The sequence below is a fragment of the Leuresthes tenuis genome, unplaced genomic scaffold (assembly GCF_036924035.1).
Source record: "Leuresthes tenuis unplaced genomic scaffold, fLeuTen1.0.hap1 SCAF_21, whole genome shotgun sequence".
In the NCBI taxonomy this organism is placed as follows: Eukaryota; Metazoa; Chordata; class Actinopteri; order Atheriniformes; family Atherinopsidae; genus Leuresthes; species Leuresthes tenuis.
Window position 1 is genome coordinate 21,114,269 of NW_027325375.1, and position 19,173 is coordinate 21,133,441.

A 19,173-nucleotide genomic window follows, 5' to 3' on the forward strand; every position below is an offset into this window, starting at 1 on the left:
AAAAAAAAAAATGTGCTAATATCCAGATATTTCAACAGCTCACGGCATGGAAACATACTGTGATAAAATGCAACAACACAAATTCATCGATAAACTAATATTCGTCCTCTACAATCGTGATGTGGATGGTAAATGGTTCTGATAGGCTCCGCAGAAAAGTCTCTGATGAAGATCTAATATGCTCAGGAGTCATTCAGCATCAGAGCTGTGCTAGTTGAATGGGAACGGGGCCTTTTTAAGCCGACAGCTAAGGTCAAAGTTCATGCAGCCCCTCTCCCTGTTAGATTACTCCAGTTCCTCTCTGGGTTCCATGTTTAGATCTCTCCTTCCAGCTCCCCTGCTCGACAGTTGCCTTCCCCTGTCATGCTCCTCCTCTCCCTCCTCCTCTTCTTCTTCCTCCTCCATTCCTTCTTCCTCTTCCTCTTCCTCCTCCTCCTCGTCCTCCTCCTCGTCCTCCTCCTCTGTGCCGTCCATGGAGTCATCGGCTCCCAGCATGGCTTGCTGCATGGCCAGGGTAGCTGAGTCTGAGGACAGCGACTGCAGGCTGTCCATACTCAGTGGGTCTGTGACACAGTACAGTACCATTACTGCAGAGCATTATCCAGACATGAGTCACATGATGGAGCCAATTTATTTAGTTCAAATAATAAACGTGAGCAATAGTTATCACGGACAATATATTTTGCTTCCTCACGTTGTTCTGTCTTCATCTAACCAGCTGAAGTGCAGCGATAGCAGGTAATAAATTACACCCAGCAACTTAAATCCATAATCTACTCAAAAGGCATAAAAAAACTGGACTGTTTTCTTGGTGACAGAAAAGTGCTTTTTGTTATAGTTCTAAAAACAAGCTTAGACTCAGCTTGTGTTTCCTGTGGGACACGTCTTTTTTTTTTTTTTTTTTGAATATTGCAATCTCATCTCATGACTTTTGCTATAAAGTCTGACATAAACAAAAAGGGGGGCAACAGTGTCATCTAGTGGCTGAGATTCAAACCTATAGAGTTCTTAACTGCTCATTTCTCTTCTTTGGGGCCTTGAAAAATAAGCTGGGGTGTGTTTGCGTGTGTTGGGGAATTTAAATGTTGGCCTACTTTCTGAGTTGTTTCCTGTCTGAGATCGGTGCGTCTGCAGTACTCCGGCCACAATGGAGTCCGGCCAAAAGCGTTGGGTCGGACGGTGCTGGGACTTCATTTTCTTCGCTTTCGGAGCTGGGTCTGGATTACTGGCATCCAACATAGGCTGGAGGATACGCCGACGAGCGTTGATGAACCTGTAAAGACAAGACCGGGAAGATGGATGAGGTACAAGACCCATAATTTTTTTAAAGAATTACACAACCCTAAAATTTTGAAAAATCTAGAGCAGTTTCTACCTCTGAGAGTAAACAATCTGGGCAACTATTAAGAGCTTAAGAGCTCAGTTACGGGACTGGCAAGTGTTATGTGGGCCAGATGTGTTCCAAAGGTAATGAGTTGGGCCTAACTTGAATTATGACACATCTTGTATTGGCAAAGTGGGGCCAAAATACACGGGAAGAGCCAGGGTTTGGCCCCTGCTGAAATCTGACCGGCCTTTACAGATGAGTAAACGCTACTAGAGTCTAGCGTTAAATATTTCTTATAAGTGGAGCGGTGCCGTGTTCATATCTTGTGGGGAATAAGATAAAAGAAACAAATTCAACTTTGATGTTTGCAAAAAGAGTGTTTATAAGTCAAAAATGTGCCATATTAACTCTTTCATAAGAAAAGAATTGTGCCTGGACAATGGATATATAATTGGCTCCTCATTTTTAAATGTGGCCCCCGGCTTGGGAAATTCTTATATCCACCACTCCCAAATGTCATAAGATGGGTTACAGCTAGTGTTGTGAGGGTCAGACGTTGCCCAAAGGCTCAAAGAAAATGCAGATTTGGGCCATGTCTGGTAGATACGTGGATGAGATCAGGCACCAACACTTGTCCTGAGTTGACACCATTGGACCACATAAAACTGAGAGGAAAATCAGGAAAATCAAGCCACAGGTTTGGAGGTGTGTGTGCCTCTGCAATCCAAGGCAGCATGGGGCAGACAAACAGGGTGGCCAGAATATTGTAGCTCACCGGTGTGCAGTATATAACAAGACCTTGAGGAAGAGAGATGCTGTTTGGTCTCAGGTGTACTTGATGTATGTGACCAGGAGATGGAGTCAAAGTGTCAGCAATACACTGAGGAGCTCCAGTGAATTCAAGCAATATAAGCAAGGCCTCCACTTGTATGTCCCCTACAGTAAGATGAATCAGTGTCTTTCTGCTCTACATGTGCAAAATCTGGCCTTTGGAGCACATTTCTATCTTCTATCTAGAAGCATGTTTTGGGCTGTTAGGGTTCCAGCATCTTACCAGTTGTTCACTTGCAAAAGGGTGAGACTCGTCTGTGCTGCAATCTGCCTCTTCTCGTCTTCTGTTGGGTATGGATGCTGAAAGAAGGAAGAGCCACCATCACAGCTTTTTTTTTTTTTGCTTTTTTTTCTTTGCAGCGTGAAGTCTCAGAAAACATTTGAACAGCTAATGTTACAACACCGAAAACTCCAGCTCTCTGTCCTCATGTCCCCATTTTATCATCCTCTCTTTCTCTGTTTCCATTGCTGCCCAAATCAAAACAATTCTCTTGACAAGGCTGACAAATTATTATTTAAAGCTCCCTCTCCCGCTCACCATGAGATGCTGGAAGAGCCAGGAGCGCATGATGTTGGTGGCGTGTTTGGGCAGAACCCCTCTCTTATTCTTGGACTTCTTGTCTTCACTGTCCAACAGAGACGATAGGTCCACATTTACCTTTACAAAAGACATGAGAGGGGGAGAGGAGCGACTGGTTTAGTTATTGTTGCCACGGAAACAAAGGGAGACTACCAATTACCTCTCGTTTTTTCTTTGGCAAGGGCACCAACGCCTTCTGAAGTGTCACCATGGAAACTGAATTTGAGTAATGATACTTAAAATATAAAAAAAAAGCAGCACACTCGACAAGTCTGTAGTCTGTTCGGTGTCTTACGTTAGGAGCTGGAAGAACTGAGGGTCAGGACGGAAGTTAGAATTTCACAGTGTGCCACAGAATAAGTTTAAAAAAAAAAAAAAAAAAAGATAAAAAGCAGAATGCCGCTTGACTTGGTTTATTCATTTGTGTTGACCCAAGCCTGTCTTTGTGCTCAGAGAGAAGTCATTATTCAGATGTTACTGTTTGGAGTGCGAGTGCTGGAGGAAGAGAATCTTGGCAGTTTTGACAGCCTGTGGTCTGCCTAAGAGAAAGTCTTGGGCTTTAAATTGTCTCTGGCCGATTCATTCTCTGTCACAGATAGTTCGCTCTTCTTTGCCGTTATCAGAAACGATAATAACTTATTTACTAAATGACTTGGAGTCAAAATACAGTAAGTCATTTAGCAAATAGTGGTAAATATTTGATGGCTAAAGAGTAGGCTGGTAATATTCAGTATACAAGTAAAACTAAGCAATTTTATTTATTTATTAAAGTTTAAAAAAGTTTCTTCATTTCTTCTTCTTTTGACATGTGTCGCTCATAGCTTGAAAGACAGACTTGTTAATAACTGCAAATATTGTGTTTATCCAAATCCCAACATATCCTCCTCATTCGGTACCATTAACACACACATTAACACCGTCCAGAGGCCACAAACACATGATGTAGAAGGGCATCAGATATACGTCAATGCGCCTGAAAATACAGCAGTCTCCTCCAACAATATTAAAGAAACGCATCTTTTAGCAAGTGAGTCCATTTTATAATAAGTGAATCTTTCTATAAAATCATATTTGTTGGTCAGCAGGATCCTGCGTGTCTTGCTCTCCTTATAATGCCCCAATAAAAATAAACTGTGTCAGACTTGATCATTTTCGTGTAGATGGATAGCCATCCCAGCCCATGGTGCAAAACACAGACAGGTTGCAACTGTTCCATTTAAAGAGATGTTATCTTTAGTGTGGAAAAAAATAATACTCTTGAGGTTAGATGTCAACTATCCAAAGAAAGCATGGATCAGAACATATGACATAAAAAGAAAAAAAGCCTTGAGAACTATTGCTCAAACCCATTTCTACAAGATTTCAAGACAGTCTGGCTCTTCGAAAGTAAAATATAACAAAATTATACCAAAATGAATATCTCCGATTGGATTAACACACCCAGATAATGCAGTTGGAGGATTAATTTCTCCTGCATCAATACCTTTAATGGGACTCAAAGTAGCCTTGGCGCTCTTAACAGTTGACACGGCAGTAAAAGAAGAAGCGGATACGCGGACAAAAGAAGTCGGCAACAACTGAGAATAACAACAACTGATGTGTTTCTCATGTGTTAGAAGAAGAAAAAGCATAGAGCACATATGAAATGTACAGATTTGTAAATACGTCCAACTCAACCTTGGTCCTAATTTGCCTCCAGCCGAATTGCTTTAGTCTTTGAGGTTTTAGAACAACCAGAAAAAGCCTATGACTAACAAGCTGAAAAAGGGCATATCAACATAATACTTATTAAAGTAGACTTGTGTATGCTTCTATCAATAAACCAATTCCCCTTCCATGTTTGTAAGCTGGCACAAGGACACTCGTCTCATTAAATAGCTCAGCCGAGCTTTAACCGTAGCTCGACTTCACTGTACACGGAAATGTACCGATTTGTGAGATCTCCCATCTGAAAAACCGAAGAAGTGTGTGTTTTCTTAGGGGGGTAATATGAATTACAATGAGGTTTCTGAGGAAGCACTCTCTGCAAAGAGATTTGCTTAATATTTTACTTCCTGCGTATAAATAAGAAATATAGAATTTATTACAAATACAATGGAAAAGATCTTTCTGATCTTTTTAATGTCTGTGTATCAAGTTTTTTTTTTTTTCCCAATCAGATATTCTTATGCGTGGGGTAAAATACAAAGTGTTCCTCTATGGAAGAAGAGGAGCGGTATGAAAATTTCATGTTCATGAGTATGCAGAACAAAGTGCATGAATAAGTAAAAAACACAAGTGTGCTAAAGGATATAAAAATGATTAAGTTTACACAGAGCAAACTAGGTGAGAGAGTCCACAAACAGACAACTCTGCATGCACCCACACACACGAATGCATACATCATTGAACCACCCTTAAACCACAAGGTGCTACTAAAAACACATTCTTATGTGCTCAGATTCCCCCTCATACAACCCACACAAAACAAGACTCATTTCAGTTGCAGCTGGGCGTCACTTGGATAACCCTTCTCTTATCCCCTTTCAGCCCTGGGAGGCAATGCGTTCCAGGGCAAAGCGAGGTTGAATTAATTGGCAGCACCGAGCATGAGAATGTGATTACTTAGGGCTTGCCGGCGAAGTAGCTACAGGGCTGTTGTTCAATTCCCAGCACAAATGTAGCAGCCTGCTTTGGCTTGGTTGATGATACTCAGAAGAGCCCTCTCTGACTGTCAAAAGCACTGACTTACCTGCATGAAACTCAGCTCCACTTAATGTCAGCACTGCTGCGCATAGGGGTTGTTGCTCACAGTTTTTATTCATACCTCCAGTCTTGGTAATATTTGAGCCCATCATGGCCTGAAAATGACTGACCTGAACACTCATAATTAATTCACACATTTCATGTAACAGGAGTTGTATTCTATAGATGTAGCAAAAAAGCTTTTAGCAGTAATTTTGGAATATATAATCAATCAAGCTATTATCATAACAAATGCCACAGCCAATGACAGATGGGCATTTTACAAGGAAATTGAATTCCTGTGTGTTCTTATGTTGAGCCGATTCACACGCAGCATATTGTGTCGTCTCACCATTTGTCTGTGTCTCAGTCCATTGTTTTGACTGTCTTTTAGCAGCAATTATCCCAATCCGACTCCTTGTGCTTCCGTTAAGTAAGACAAAACAAAGAGATCCTATGTCCCGTGCAAAGATCAATCTACCGCACCTGAAGACGGCTGCTGTTTTGGATGTCCAACGTCCTCTCCAAACAATATCAAGCTCGAACAGAACAGTTACATACAGTGATCAGGCATATAATTAGGGTAAAGGGAAAAACACTGACCCTTCTATGACAACATTCTGTGAGGAAACCTTGGATCATAGCATTCTTTGAGACATACCGCATGCCTACTGCTGATGTGTCACTTAGACCCACAGAAGGGTAACTACCAACATGTGGCTTCTTTGTACACCAGAAAGTGATGGTCATGGGGTTACCCTGTGCATTGAAAACTGAAGAAAAGGGCTTTTGACCAAGGCTGAGATTGTAACCAGGTCTTTAAATTCCTCAGTTCATAATCTGACTGAATGTCCCTGTGATGGGACAGAACGACAGAACTGATCCACAGTCCACACCGTCACTTTCGGGACGCGAAAAAAATCTGCTGCCTGAGACAACAGGACACTCTCTGAGGTGCTTCATCAGGTCAGAGCTGCTTTGATGACACAAGAAAGGGCTATCAAAGTCTGGGCTGAGGGTTTTCATGTTGTGACGAGTCCGTGTGGCCGTCTAAACGACTGGAAAATAGGAAAAAAACCTCACTTTCTTCTCTAACTGTGCTATCTGCAAGAACACTGAAAAAAAAAGGAAAGGAAAAGCTACTTTCTTTATGAATGGTCTTCTATCCACGGAATATGAACACGGTATTGTATTTGGCAACTCAAAAAATGAATACACTACACATTCAGATGTCAATGTCATTCATACATATAGTGTTGCATTCATTTACAAGAAAACTGCCTTTGGACATAATCAAGATAGTGATAACTTCTGTCACACAACAGAGAGTGGAAAGCAATTTCATGTTAGTTAAAGGTGAAATATTGTGCCTTTTTAATCCCCCTTTTTAACAGTTTGTCTTATTAAGATGAATAAGACAGGCTTTGGTCAAATACCTCACATTGTTGTGGAGGATTTTTGGCCCACTCATCTTCAGAATGCTCCAATTCATCGAGGTTTGCAAACAAACAAAAACAAGCCCACATCATCATCCCTCCACAACCGTGCTTGACAGCTGGTATGAGGTGTTTGTGCAGATATGCTGCGTTTGGTTTTCTCCTGCTGTGCATTATGACCAAACATCTTCACTTTGGTCTGGTCTGTCCAAAGGACATTGTTCCAGAAGTCTTGTGGTTTATTCAGATGTAACTTTACAAACCTAAGCTGAGCTGCCATGTTGTTTTAAGGGAGAAGAGGCTTTCTGCTGCAACCCTTTCAAACAATGCGAACTTGCTGGGACGTCCACTCCTGGGAAGATTGACATCTGCCTTGAATGTTTTCCACTTTCCACCAAATCTTTTGCATTAATACAGGCACTCACACTTACTGATGATCAGTGAATCAGTGCATTTGATTAGCAGCACCTGGCCACTCTTAATCCTCTTATGTCCTGTGAAAGCAGTAAAAGGTGTTATTTAGTTTTTCATACGCTGCTTCTGGATTTTGGCAGAGTTTATGCTAAATATATAATGTCATAGTGTAATGCGTCATATGTTTTGCTTCTTTTAATCATGTCCTTATGTATAAAACCTTCTGAATGAATGAAAACGGCTGCATATTCTCTTTCACATGATTGTACATAGTGGAGAGGAACACTGAGCGTCCTCTGTATCCTAAAGCATCTCCAGAAGCCTGTTGAGAATGAAAATAAAGGGAGATAAATATAATATGTGAAACATTAAAACTACAAATGTGTCTTGTGTTATAAAAAAATCCAATTCCAGGCCTTTATATGGGTTTTATGGCTCTAAAGGCCTTCATGGAAAGGAGATGCTGGTCATATATGCCTGCCCATAATAACTCCTCAGTGCTTTACTTGCTTCTTCCTTTCTTTTTTTTTTTCGCCATCTCATAGTGTGCTGTACTTTACCAGTTTGTCAAAGGTTTGTTGAATCATAAGAAAATGCCAGAGTGATAATCTTCTGCAGCAATAATGTAATTTATTTACTGCTTTCAAAAAATATATATATATATGTCTGAATGAAGCAAGTCTAGAATTGACTTTCATCAGCAGCTGAACCTGACAGGATCGTAAAGGCTCCCTAAACATCAGGGGAATAAACAATTTCCATTTTGTTTAGCAGCAGGGGGCTGCGTTCAGACAGAGATGATGAAAAGAACCTGGGTGGGGAGGGAGGGCGGGGGAGTGGGGTTGCTCTGTGAAATGTAAAGACCCTTCTTTAAATAATAAAACAGTGAAACAGTGGGTAGGGAAAGCATATGAGTTGGCCAAATCATCACCGTTCACATGGTGTTACCTGTGAGTTCTGAATCTGGATGGTTCCTGGCGGTAGTGCCTGTGTTAACACTTGCCCTTGCGATGTCACCATGGCAACTGGCTGGTACAGGGTCCCACCTGAGGGGATAATTTGCCAGCATGAGTATCAAGTGGCCTCAGAATCTACTGAAAGCCACATCCCGCACCACAACCAGAGGCTTATTAACTACTTGTCAGCCTTGCAATAAAAAAAAAAAAAAAAAGAAAAACACTGCAAACAAGAAACTAAATGATTAAATTCAAGGTGTATTAATGTCATTTAACCCTGACAAAACAAGAACAAAGAGGAGCGTCTTTTAGCTCTTGGCTTAATTAGCCTTGATCAAGCCACTCTTATTACAGTCTGTTTGAGCTCTTCAGTGTGTAATGATCAAAGGCAGAGACATTGATTTATTTGGGGTTAAAAGGAATTTCCAGAGGGCAGGATTAACATTTCACCGTACAGGCTTGACATTATGTGAAGCAAGCATCAAGCTAAGCCCTCACACAAGCACACACAGACACAAAAGTTATGGCTGGTATCAAAGACATGCTAATAATTCTGATTCTTTTTTTCATTATAAGCTTGTGTGTACACCGCCTTAATAAGAAATAAGTCACAACCTGGTTTTAATCAGGCAAATAATCTTGGGTTGCTTCAGGTGGTGAAGTCTAGGTCTGACAATGTTATGGGCCAAACAACAGATTCCACCAACACGGGTGAATTTGTGTCGTAATCAAAGCTAAAGGTGGACCAACAAATAATTAGTGTGGGACTTTTTTCTTTGGACAGGTGGTGTATTTGATCAAAAGGAAATTTTGAAGCAACATCATGGTAAATACTCAAATCAATACAAAGAGTGTCAGCTTGGATGCAGAGGAACAGCAGCATTTTGAGTGTCAAAGTAAATTTCATCACATAAAGTCTTCTGTTTCAGAATCTTTTCCATATGCTATTGTCAAATCTGAAAATATAATGGCTTAGACTTCATTAAAGGCTCTCCCTGTGCTTTCCGAAAAGAAGTAATATATGTAATATGTACTGAAAGTGTATGAGTACTTTATGTCCAAAGCTGCGGATCAAGTTCAGATAGTCTCTAACCCTGCTTTGAAAAAAACGAGTGAAAATGAGTCAAAAGCTGTGGATCTTTGTGGCTTTTTTTTTTTTTTCAAATGTCTAATATCCATTTGCTTTATTTTGAATGATAAATTACAGCACTGTGACAGAAAGGGCAAAAGATAATCCCAGCCAACATGAGGGTCCAAAATGGATTATAATTGGGTTGGAAAATTGGCCACAAATGGGATTGTATACAGGTTTAATATTGAGGCCATGTGAATTGCACACCTGACTGGGCTTGGTTGGCCAAAGTGGGTCCCAGATAAGATGCCCATTCATTGCCATGACGAATGTGGGTAATCCACATGGAGCCAGGACAGATTTGGTGAACAATCAATCCCATTGGGGCCTGTCTTTTTTAGCCCATTTATAACTCACATGGTTAAAACTGAAGAACATTTGATGATATCTATCTTTTAATTTTTAGCAGACATGACAGGGTTTACGGAATTTGGGATAGCGTGTGAGAACAAAAATGTATGCATAATACATCCTGGACGTCGAACGCTCAAGCAAAATGTCTGGAAGATCAGCAAGTGAGACAATGTTGCAGCTAATCTTAAGAAGCACTTACTGCATACAGTACGTGCGACTTTGTGTGCTAACTCAAGTGACTGATGACAGGCTCAATGCTGGGGACTGCTCTGGAGTCCCTGAAGCTGATTATGCAAAGAGAAATGTGGCAAAAGCTGCACAATTTAAAGTCTTATGGATATCATAGTTATTTCATGATGTCATCATGTGACGCAAACTTGCATTCCTCGATTTATAGTTCAGAAAATCCCTAACGCTGCTTTGTAAGATGACATTGCACTACAGTGGAAATGAGATTCTGAGTTCTTTTTGTCTGTTATAATGTCTGTTTGCAATCTCATGCTTACCTGATACCACTTGCGAGTTGATGGTAGTCATGGCGACGTTGCCCTGTTGCAGGCCTCCAGCGGGCACCACAATCCCTGAAGGGTTAATGGAGCTGGAGACAGAGGTCATGGATGGAGAGGAGGTCTGAATTAGTTCCTGGGGGAATCACAGAAGGAGACACTGGTGAGCAACTGTTTACTGCGAGTGAAAAAACTCAAAGACAAATCTAATATAAAGTGAGGCATTTTATGATTCTATTAAAAATATTTGCTTATTTTAAGTTTGATGGTAGCACCACAGAATTTGGGACAGGAGCATCAAAAGGCAGGAAAAGTAAGTGGTACTAAAAAGAAACAGCTGGAGGAACACGTTGCAACTAATGACAGGACAGTAAAAAGAGTACCCTAGAGAGGCAGTGTCTCTCAGAAGTAAAGATGAGCACAGGTTTAGCAATATGCAAAATACTGTGTCCAAATTTGTGAGGCAATTTCAGAATATCATTCCTCAATGTAAACCTTGAATAATCCATAATCTACAGGACATAAAATCATCAAAATATTCAGATAATCTGGAGACATGCCTCTGCATAAGAAACATGGCTGAAAATCAATATTGGATGCCCATGATCTTCAGGCCCTCATGTAGCACTGCATTAAAAACAGACATGAGTCTGTCCTGCAAATCACTGCATGGGCTGCTGTCAGCGCAGAAGTTCAAAAGCCTGCATCTCTGACGGTATGGAGGTGCATTAGCGCCTTTGGAACTTGCACATCTGGAAAGGCTCCGTCAATGCTGAAAAGGATTTATAGGTTTTGTAGGAACAAAAGAAACTCCATCAATTGGTCCCCACAGGTCTCAGATGTGAAGAGTGGGCAATTTTTTTGATTGTTGCTGCTATCAAATTCAATATGAGCTAATATTTTTCATGAAATGTTTGATAGTTCAACATTTGTTACATATGGAATTTGAGTAGTGTTCACTGGGAAGAAACTGTTAGGTCCACATCGTTTCCATGGCTTACCTGCTGCATGCTGAGGCTGGTGTGTGACGGAGAGTAGGGTCCTCCGAGGTCGTTACGGAGAAGGTTGTCGCTGTGCATCTTGGTCTTGAGGCAGGTGATGTAGCGGTTGCAGAAATCCTTACAGAGCTCATTGACTTTCTCTAACTCCAGCAAATGGATCCGCAACACCTGGATGGCCTTCACCATCTGAGAGTAACAAAAGGCAAGTCGTGAAACAGATCACATTCTCATTAATTCATCCACGACAGGGTATTTCATGTTTAAAGGGAAACAAGAATGTCAGTCTGCATGCATACTATTACATTTACAATTATGCATTTAGCAGACGCTTTTATCCAAAGCAACTTACAAGGAAAAAGGAGAATTAACAATCAAGTATAAATCAAAATGAAATAACACTGGGGGGCTCTAGTTTACATCCATGCTGTAGCTTACATCCATATTTACATTTTTCCAATTAAAAAGGATTCTACCTCATCTGAGTTGAGGATCTAAGGATAGACAATGTTGTTTTCTGTACTGACTGTGAGACCCCCTGAGGCCAATTGTTTATATGTGTGTGTAGAGATGAAAATAAAACTTGCATAACTTCTCTTTGGTAAGCTTTGTTGTTTATGAAATGGTGTTCATTGAAATAAAAAAAAAAAATGCGTACAGTGTATAGCCAATACAAATGATTCTACTGATGCAGTAGATAATGCTTCAAAGTTGGGTGTTCCTACAAGTAAAATCTAAATTCTTTAGAGGTTTTCACCTCACACAGACCTGCAACCTCACAGCACAGACGACTCAACAAAGTTTGAAAGTGGTCACCCACGATTTATGCCACCACCACAGCTACTTTTACACGGCGACATTTTTAGCACAAAGTTGAGCTCGATAACAGTCCGTGTTGGACCCCTCGTCACCGATCCTGTTTGGGATTTTCATGGAAAGGATCTTCAGTTGAGTCGTGGCGAGGAACCTCAGGGTTGCGTCTACTTTTCGCAGATGATGTGGTTTTGTTGGGTTAGTGGTTTGCAGCTTAGTGTGAAGGAGCCAGGATGAAAGTCTGCTCTTTTGACATCCGAGTCCATGGTTCTCAGCTGGAAAAAGGTGCTCCCTCTCGGTCAGGGAAGAGTCTCTGTCTGATTGGGGCTTCACCAACAGTAATGAGGGCCCTGTTATTGTCAAGAAGGAGGTGAGCCAAAAGTGAAGCTTTCGGTTTACTGTTCCATATTCCTTTGAAGGGGCGAACCCCTGGGGCAGACCCAGAACTTGCTGGAGGGATTATATATCCCATGACTGGTACCGCCTCAGAATCCCCCAGGAGGGACTGGGGAGAGGGATATCTTGGTTTCCCTCCTAGACCTGTTGCATCTCCAAGAAGCTGAATCAGCTGAGCAGGAGCAGCTTTGCTGGTTTGAGCTGTTTGTTCCACCCTGCCTGACCGCCCTGAGACGCCAGCCCTTTTCAAAGTGGTTCCGGTATTTAAACGTTAAAAAAAGGTAGTTCAGACCAAACAGATCTGTTAGCCCTCTTTCTCATTCTATATACTTGATTTAATATATTAGTTTGCTGTATTTTTCAGTGAAATCAATACTCTACTGCTAGCTGCAGATTGCTTAAGTGCTGTCATTCTTTTGATCTTTTAAGCATGTATGTATGCGTCTTCTGCTTTTGCTCTTTAAGGCACTTTGACTGAATAATGCTCTATAAACAAAGTTGGTGTTGGAAGTACTTTTCAAACAGGGCAGAGAGTAACTCACTTTCTGCAGGCCTGCGGAAAAACAAACGTAACAATCAGACCGTCACAATGAAGACAACTGAGATGAGGCTTCCTCAGTTACACGGTGAGATCGAGAGATAGGAAGTGACACGCTGCCTTTTTTTTTCAAGGCTAAGATCGTATTACTGGGGTTTCTCCACTGAAAGTTTACAGGAGCTGGTGTTGAGTGCCACTGTGCAGCAATCAAAAGAAATATGATTTATTTGCTCATGAGATAATACAGGTGGATTAAAAGTTCGGCTTGACATTTTAAAGTATTGTTCTAATTAGCTTCACAAAACCCTATATAGTATAAAAACCTATATAGTATACTTAGCAAAGGATGTCTTCAGTCTTCTCAGAGCCAAAGACAAACCAATAAAGGTGTCTATAATATCTATAAAAGTGGGCTCAAAAACTTGGTTTGTTGTGCCTGCCAATAAACCAATAAGTTTAAGCTGAAACTACCTCTGAACTGCATCTCAAGCCCTTGTTCAGTGAACGGAGACTGTGGGAAACCTGGAAAAAAGTCCCTTTACACTTAGATTAGGAATAAACCCCCCAGAACCAAAGTATAAAAGAGCCATTAGAACAATATACACAGCCTTAGGTTTTGTGTTGTGAACAAAAGCCTTATTGTTTGTTCTCAAAATTGGTTTAGAATAAGATAAAGAAATTGAAAATGTAAGGGTTACTTGTGTTTGATGAGTGTAAAATAAGAGCTAATGTGACATACAGATAGATGTATGTAAGTTTCAGGGGTGAAAAATGATGGAACAAATGATAGTGCAAGTTATCATATTTGATCACTTTTAAAAGCAGAACCGGGAATGAGGCAGTTGTGTTATCAGGTAATGTCATAAATCAGCCAACTATGTTTGAACTCAACAGAAGATCACTAGGAAATTCTTTCAAAGTGGGTATCAGTAGTGGGTTATTTCTAATTCAATTCAGTTCATTTCAATGTTTAGTGGAAGATTTGGTCCACAATTTTATCCCACCAGCGCATGCTGATGATAAGACCAGAGACTGCACCCCACATCCTCGATGCCCCTCTAAAAGGCATAGAGCCAAAAGTGGCATATGGTATGTTGCTTGTTCGGTAAACACAAGATGTCCAATGACCAGAGCTGACATGTTTTACAATACAGTCGGCACCGGATCGAAAGTCTGGAAATCATTTGGAATTTAGAAAAAGGAAGGACACTTTGGAATGACTGATCTGTACACTAACCTAGTGAGATGTAACAGAGAAATCCTTGGCTAGCACAGGCACAAAACAACAGCAATGCATAATAAACAAAAGAATCAAATGTTGAGGAGGTCTTCCAACTGCAATTTAGCAGCAACTCTGCAAGATTAAAGGTAACTTCGAGAATTTGCATACTTACGCTTAGTACCTGCGGTGAAAGATCCCAATTTGACTGTATAAATGTGTCAGATTTTCTTTTCACTAACCCTTATTTTTTATTAAAGCAAAGAATGCAGTAAAATGAAAAACTATAAATATATTAGTATTCGGTGATGAAGAGCTAAAAATTCTTGCAATTCCCTCGTCCTTTATTAAGTAAGGCAGCAAACCGATGGAATATTTATGGAATTGCTATTTCAGTTTTAGAGCGCAAAATAAATATCTACATTAAACAAACGTTCAACTCACGGTCCTGGCTTCCTCCACTGTGTGGGGTATGCCGTACTGTAGCACACTGCCTCAAAGTCACCACTGAAGGTCAACAGAATGAGAAGAAAAGTGCTTGGCCAAGGAGGAGATAAATCAGCTAATTAAACTGCTCTCACTTAATCAAGGGACCAGTAACTCCTGTGCCCATCGCAGTCAGTCAGGCCCAGTGTAACGTTACCACCCTGTGGAAGAGTTAGTGCCCTCTGGGAGGGATGCTGACACCCTGTGCCTCATAAAACACACAGATGCAGGGTTAATTGACTGTTCAGCACTTGTCAGCCTGCCCTCCCAAGAATTGCGATGACAAGGCTGCCATTTTCTTTCTTTCTTTCTTTTTTTTTTCCTCATTTCCTTTCTCTGTCTTTGTTTTTTTTTTTTTTTTTTTTTGTCAGTGAGCATGATCAGCATGCTCCTCTTTTAGGAATATGTAATTACTGCTAGCTGTTGTGCAAGGAGAGGGGGAGGAGGAGGATGTGCAAGATTACATGAAAAAGGAGGCAATGATTAGGAGTAGTAATGATGAGTTTCATTGCAATCGCTCTTTCTACGCCTTCATTTTTCTCCTAAGTCATTTCTGTTCCAGCTTGCAAGTCCAAATTTCAGCCATGAGGTCCACAACCTGTAAACCTTAATAGTTGAGGCTTAAAACTGTGACATCAAGCATATATTATTTAAAAAGGAAAGAAAATGGAATGGATCTCATATCATTCATCTTGTGGGTGTTTGCCATGCCCAAATCAACTAATAGAATTTCGCTTTACTGAAGTATTTGCAATGAAATGCTAAGAGCTTGCAGGTAATCGTTGCAATCTGCCAGTTTACTTTGGTTTTCTGTGACCTACTGTAAAAATCATCAGGAGGTCAAACAACAGTTACTACCAGTTTGGCTGATTTCGCTGCACACTGGACTCACGGTTCCACAAGAGATCCCAGTCCAGCTTGACTTATTTTTCAAAGTAAATCAAGAAGTTTTCCTTGACTGACTTTTATTTGGCTTACCAAGTTGTCCAGCTCCGGATCTTCACTGAAGAAGGGCTTGTGTTCTCGCTCCTGCTGGTGGACAAAGTTTTCAATGTCTACATCAAAGCTGGCTGACGTGATGCATTCAGATCCTTGCGTGGCCTGTTCACACTTCTCGAACAACAGTGCCAGCAAAGGGAACAATGGATGTCTGAGGAGGAAGACAGACAGAGGTAGCTTTCAGTCAATATATTTTTTCCAACATCCTCTCTGCATTTCAAATTTCCCTAGATTTTTCCAGAAGAAAATCAATGCATCATATGAGTGTGTCAGTCTAACGAACACTCTTTTTGCCATCACTTTTCCCCAAAGAGGGGCTGTAAACCTTCCTTTTCAGGCTTGAAACCCGACCTTTAAATGATAAAATTGGTACTTCGTTGAAAAAAACATTATGGATATAAAACAGTATCGCCTCCCAAACATAAAATACATATTGACAAGAAACCAGCACAATCCAGAGTCACAGCTAACAACAAGTGCTTTGTCTGTCAGGTCTGATGATCAAAGAAGTGTTTCAGCTGATTAGAGACAGTGGATAAGCCAAAATCAGAGGGACATCTGGTTATCATTTGGATTGCCCTGCTTTGTATTTAACTTTGTCCTATTTTGAAATGTGTTTTCCTTCTGTGACTTGGTTACCTTACTTCCTGCTTTGTATTGTAGAGCCTGTTTGCTCGTGTGCTCCTAGTTATGCTTGCTTTTCTTGTTTCACACCAGGTTTCAGCTGGTCCCATAACTGTTGCCCATTACTGCCATCAAGGCATGTAATTTCTGTTTTTCTTTGTCTTTTTGCCAGATAGTCGTCCTTGTTGACGTTGTGTGTTTACTCGTCAACCCAGGTTAATTGTTCTGCTCTTTGTTCTGCCTTGTATTTTGAATATCTGTGTTCCTGACTTTCTGCCACAGCAGCACATTCGTTACCTTCTTCATCGGCTTGCGTCCAGCCGTAAAGTCTCACACAGACGAAAAGAGATTGATCAGTTTTGGCCAAGCCAGCATTGCTGCTCAGATTTACTGCAGACAATTTTTGTCAACATAATTTGATCAATCGCACATTTTCCAAAGCATGATATCAATAACTAACTAACTAACTTTATTATCATGTTAAGTTTCCTGTGAGTTAATTTTCCTGTTCAATCTCGCTCAGGTTGACAAAGTAAAACTTACAGATATGCAATATGAGCTGACAGGCACCAATGCTACTGAGGAGAAAAATGTTGTCAGGATGTAACAATTCTCTTTAGTTTGATTTCAAAGTCTTCCGGAAGCCTGGCTTAATTTTGGTCTATTTCAACATACAAACATGGAACCAACCTTAATGCTCTCAGGCTTAATGTCAGCTGAGGAAATTCAAGATGCACAGCTCTACTTCAAAGCTCCTCTGCTGCCCTTCACTATACTTTTAATAGTGTGACAGCGCCATGATATTCCCTAAAGGACATGCCGAACGTGTAATTACAAACTTCTGCTGGGGATCCAAAAAAAGATTTTTTTCCAGTGAATTGGATATGGCAGAGTGACACTGACTTCATGGTGTCGTCTACATTGTTACCACCTACTTTTCCTGAGAAATGTCACTCGCATAAGATCCCTCAGATACACTCTGCAGCTCACATTTCAGGGCAGGATGCAGTACATGCCAAATTATAGAGCAATTTACAGTTAGGGGAAAATCACTGAAATAATAGCCAGGGTCACAGGGAACTACACATTAATGTTATATCTATCATTAAAACAGCTGTTGTTCTGCAGTGAACGAGGCTCTCATCTTAATCCAACCCCTTACTTTTTCTATACTTTTCTATCCTCATATTGTCCTTTGTGTTCCCTTTAACTCAGAGAAAACCCCTGATAAACTTTCAAAGTACCTATTCGTAAAACGGGATTAGGATAAGGAGTCCTGGCAGTGTGTTATATAAAATGAAAAGCTGCTTATTATTTCCACGGCCAGTGGCTTTAGTTATTTGTGATTCAAATAGGACATTTTTTTTCTTTTTAAAAATGCCACCATTAGAGTCCTAAGTGACACTTTATCACGAATCCGAACACAGGCTGACGTCGCAGTGCGAGCGTATAAAACATGAAAACATATGCCGCAAAAAAGAAGCCGACATAATTTGAAGCTATCATCCGAGAACGATTTGTTCTTAGTATTGAGTATTGATTATGATATGCTTGTGAAACGTTATTTGCTTAAAGTTCAATGCAGGCTTAATGCATCCTTATGTACTCCCCCGCCATACTCTAAACAGCAGACGTACTGACATGACAGGAAAAAGCACAGGTGCATTCCACTTAGTGGAGGTCCAGCTAATGCGTGCTGATTCAGTGACACAGCTCAATGAGGCACTCAATGGCACTGTGGTTAATTAATGTTATTAATTCCAGCTGCTCTTTTCCTGTTGTCACAGGCCACCGTGTCTTACGTGAAAAGGGTCCGTTATTAAAAAAGTGGAAAAAAATTAATGTGCCCTGCTTTATTTGGCTTATTTGAGCAATTCCATTTTTAGTAAAATGATTTGGATGTGTGATTTTAATGTTAGCCTAACATCAGGAAATCATGTTGTTTCTACCAAAGTAAGACACTTCATGGATGGTATTTGTAGTTAAGCTTCTTCACATTAGTTTTCAAGAAGCAGACAAATGACGGTGGCTGCAGGTAAGTGTGGCCCAGATCTGAGGCAAGCCGATGGTTTGATCGGGGGCACCAATCACCATGTAAGAATGCTCCAAAGACGTGCCTTCTGAGGCTCGTGGAGACGTCCTAGTCTAGGATTGAATAGGTAACAACATCGTTGTTCCCGATGAAGGACATGTGAGTGAAGAGTCGGCAAGCAGATACAGCCAGAGCAGCAATACAGCTTCAGGCTACTTTCACACCTTTTGTTTCACTTGGGAAAATGTGTTTTTCTGATAGTCTCATTGATTTTTACACTTACCAATGGCTATATCCTAAAACATGAACATACACCACGGGTGATAGATCACTTTTCTCACACTTTCATTTCCCGTTGCGTCACTGTTGTGCATACACATGTGTGAGGGCTGATTGCAGAGCTTGTTGCAGGGGTAGGCTGGGCCCCTGCTCAGGCTCTAACCCATGGCTCTCATTTGCAGCCTTTAATAGTCGTCTATATTATACTCTAATCTGCCTGATCCCAATTTAATGCCGCTCCCCTCAGCCAGACATGACCGGAATACTAAACAGGAGTGTCACGTGCAGAGTGGAGAGTCTCTGGCTTGTCTGCTTAATGCTTGCTTTTGGTGGGGTGGGGTGGGGTGGAGTCGGGATGGGGTGAGGTAGAGAGGGGATATAACTGGGAGCAAACAGGGTGACTCTCAGCACTGCAGATGGTGTCTGAACAAGTTATTTACTTGCACATTTAGACTGTGAGTTACTTTTATTGCACCAAGAGATTAATTTAGTCATTGTGCTGAAATCATTCTTTCTATGAGTGTTTCGT

The 19,173-nt window shown here is 40.9% G+C and overlaps 1 protein-coding gene across 1 annotated transcript in view; it reads right to left on the minus strand.

Annotated features, from left to right (window-relative positions):
• The window catches only part of pknox2 (pbx/knotted 1 homeobox 2), a 115,729-nt gene that overhangs the window by 12,879 nt on the left and 83,677 nt on the right, over window positions 1-19,173 (minus strand). The window contains exons 5-12 of the mRNA XM_072374412.1: window positions 15,689-15,860; window positions 11,262-11,447; window positions 10,261-10,396; window positions 8,261-8,358; window positions 2,697-2,816; window positions 2,382-2,458; window positions 1,095-1,273; window positions 290-563 (exon numbers count right to left, since the gene is read on the minus strand). Coding sequence (XP_072230513.1) covers window positions 290-563; window positions 1,095-1,273; window positions 2,382-2,458; window positions 2,697-2,816; window positions 8,261-8,358; window positions 10,261-10,396; window positions 11,262-11,447; window positions 15,689-15,860 — 1,242 coding nt within the window. The remainder of the gene's footprint in view (window positions 1-289; window positions 564-1,094; window positions 1,274-2,381; window positions 2,459-2,696; window positions 2,817-8,260; window positions 8,359-10,260; window positions 10,397-11,261; window positions 11,448-15,688; window positions 15,861-19,173) is intronic.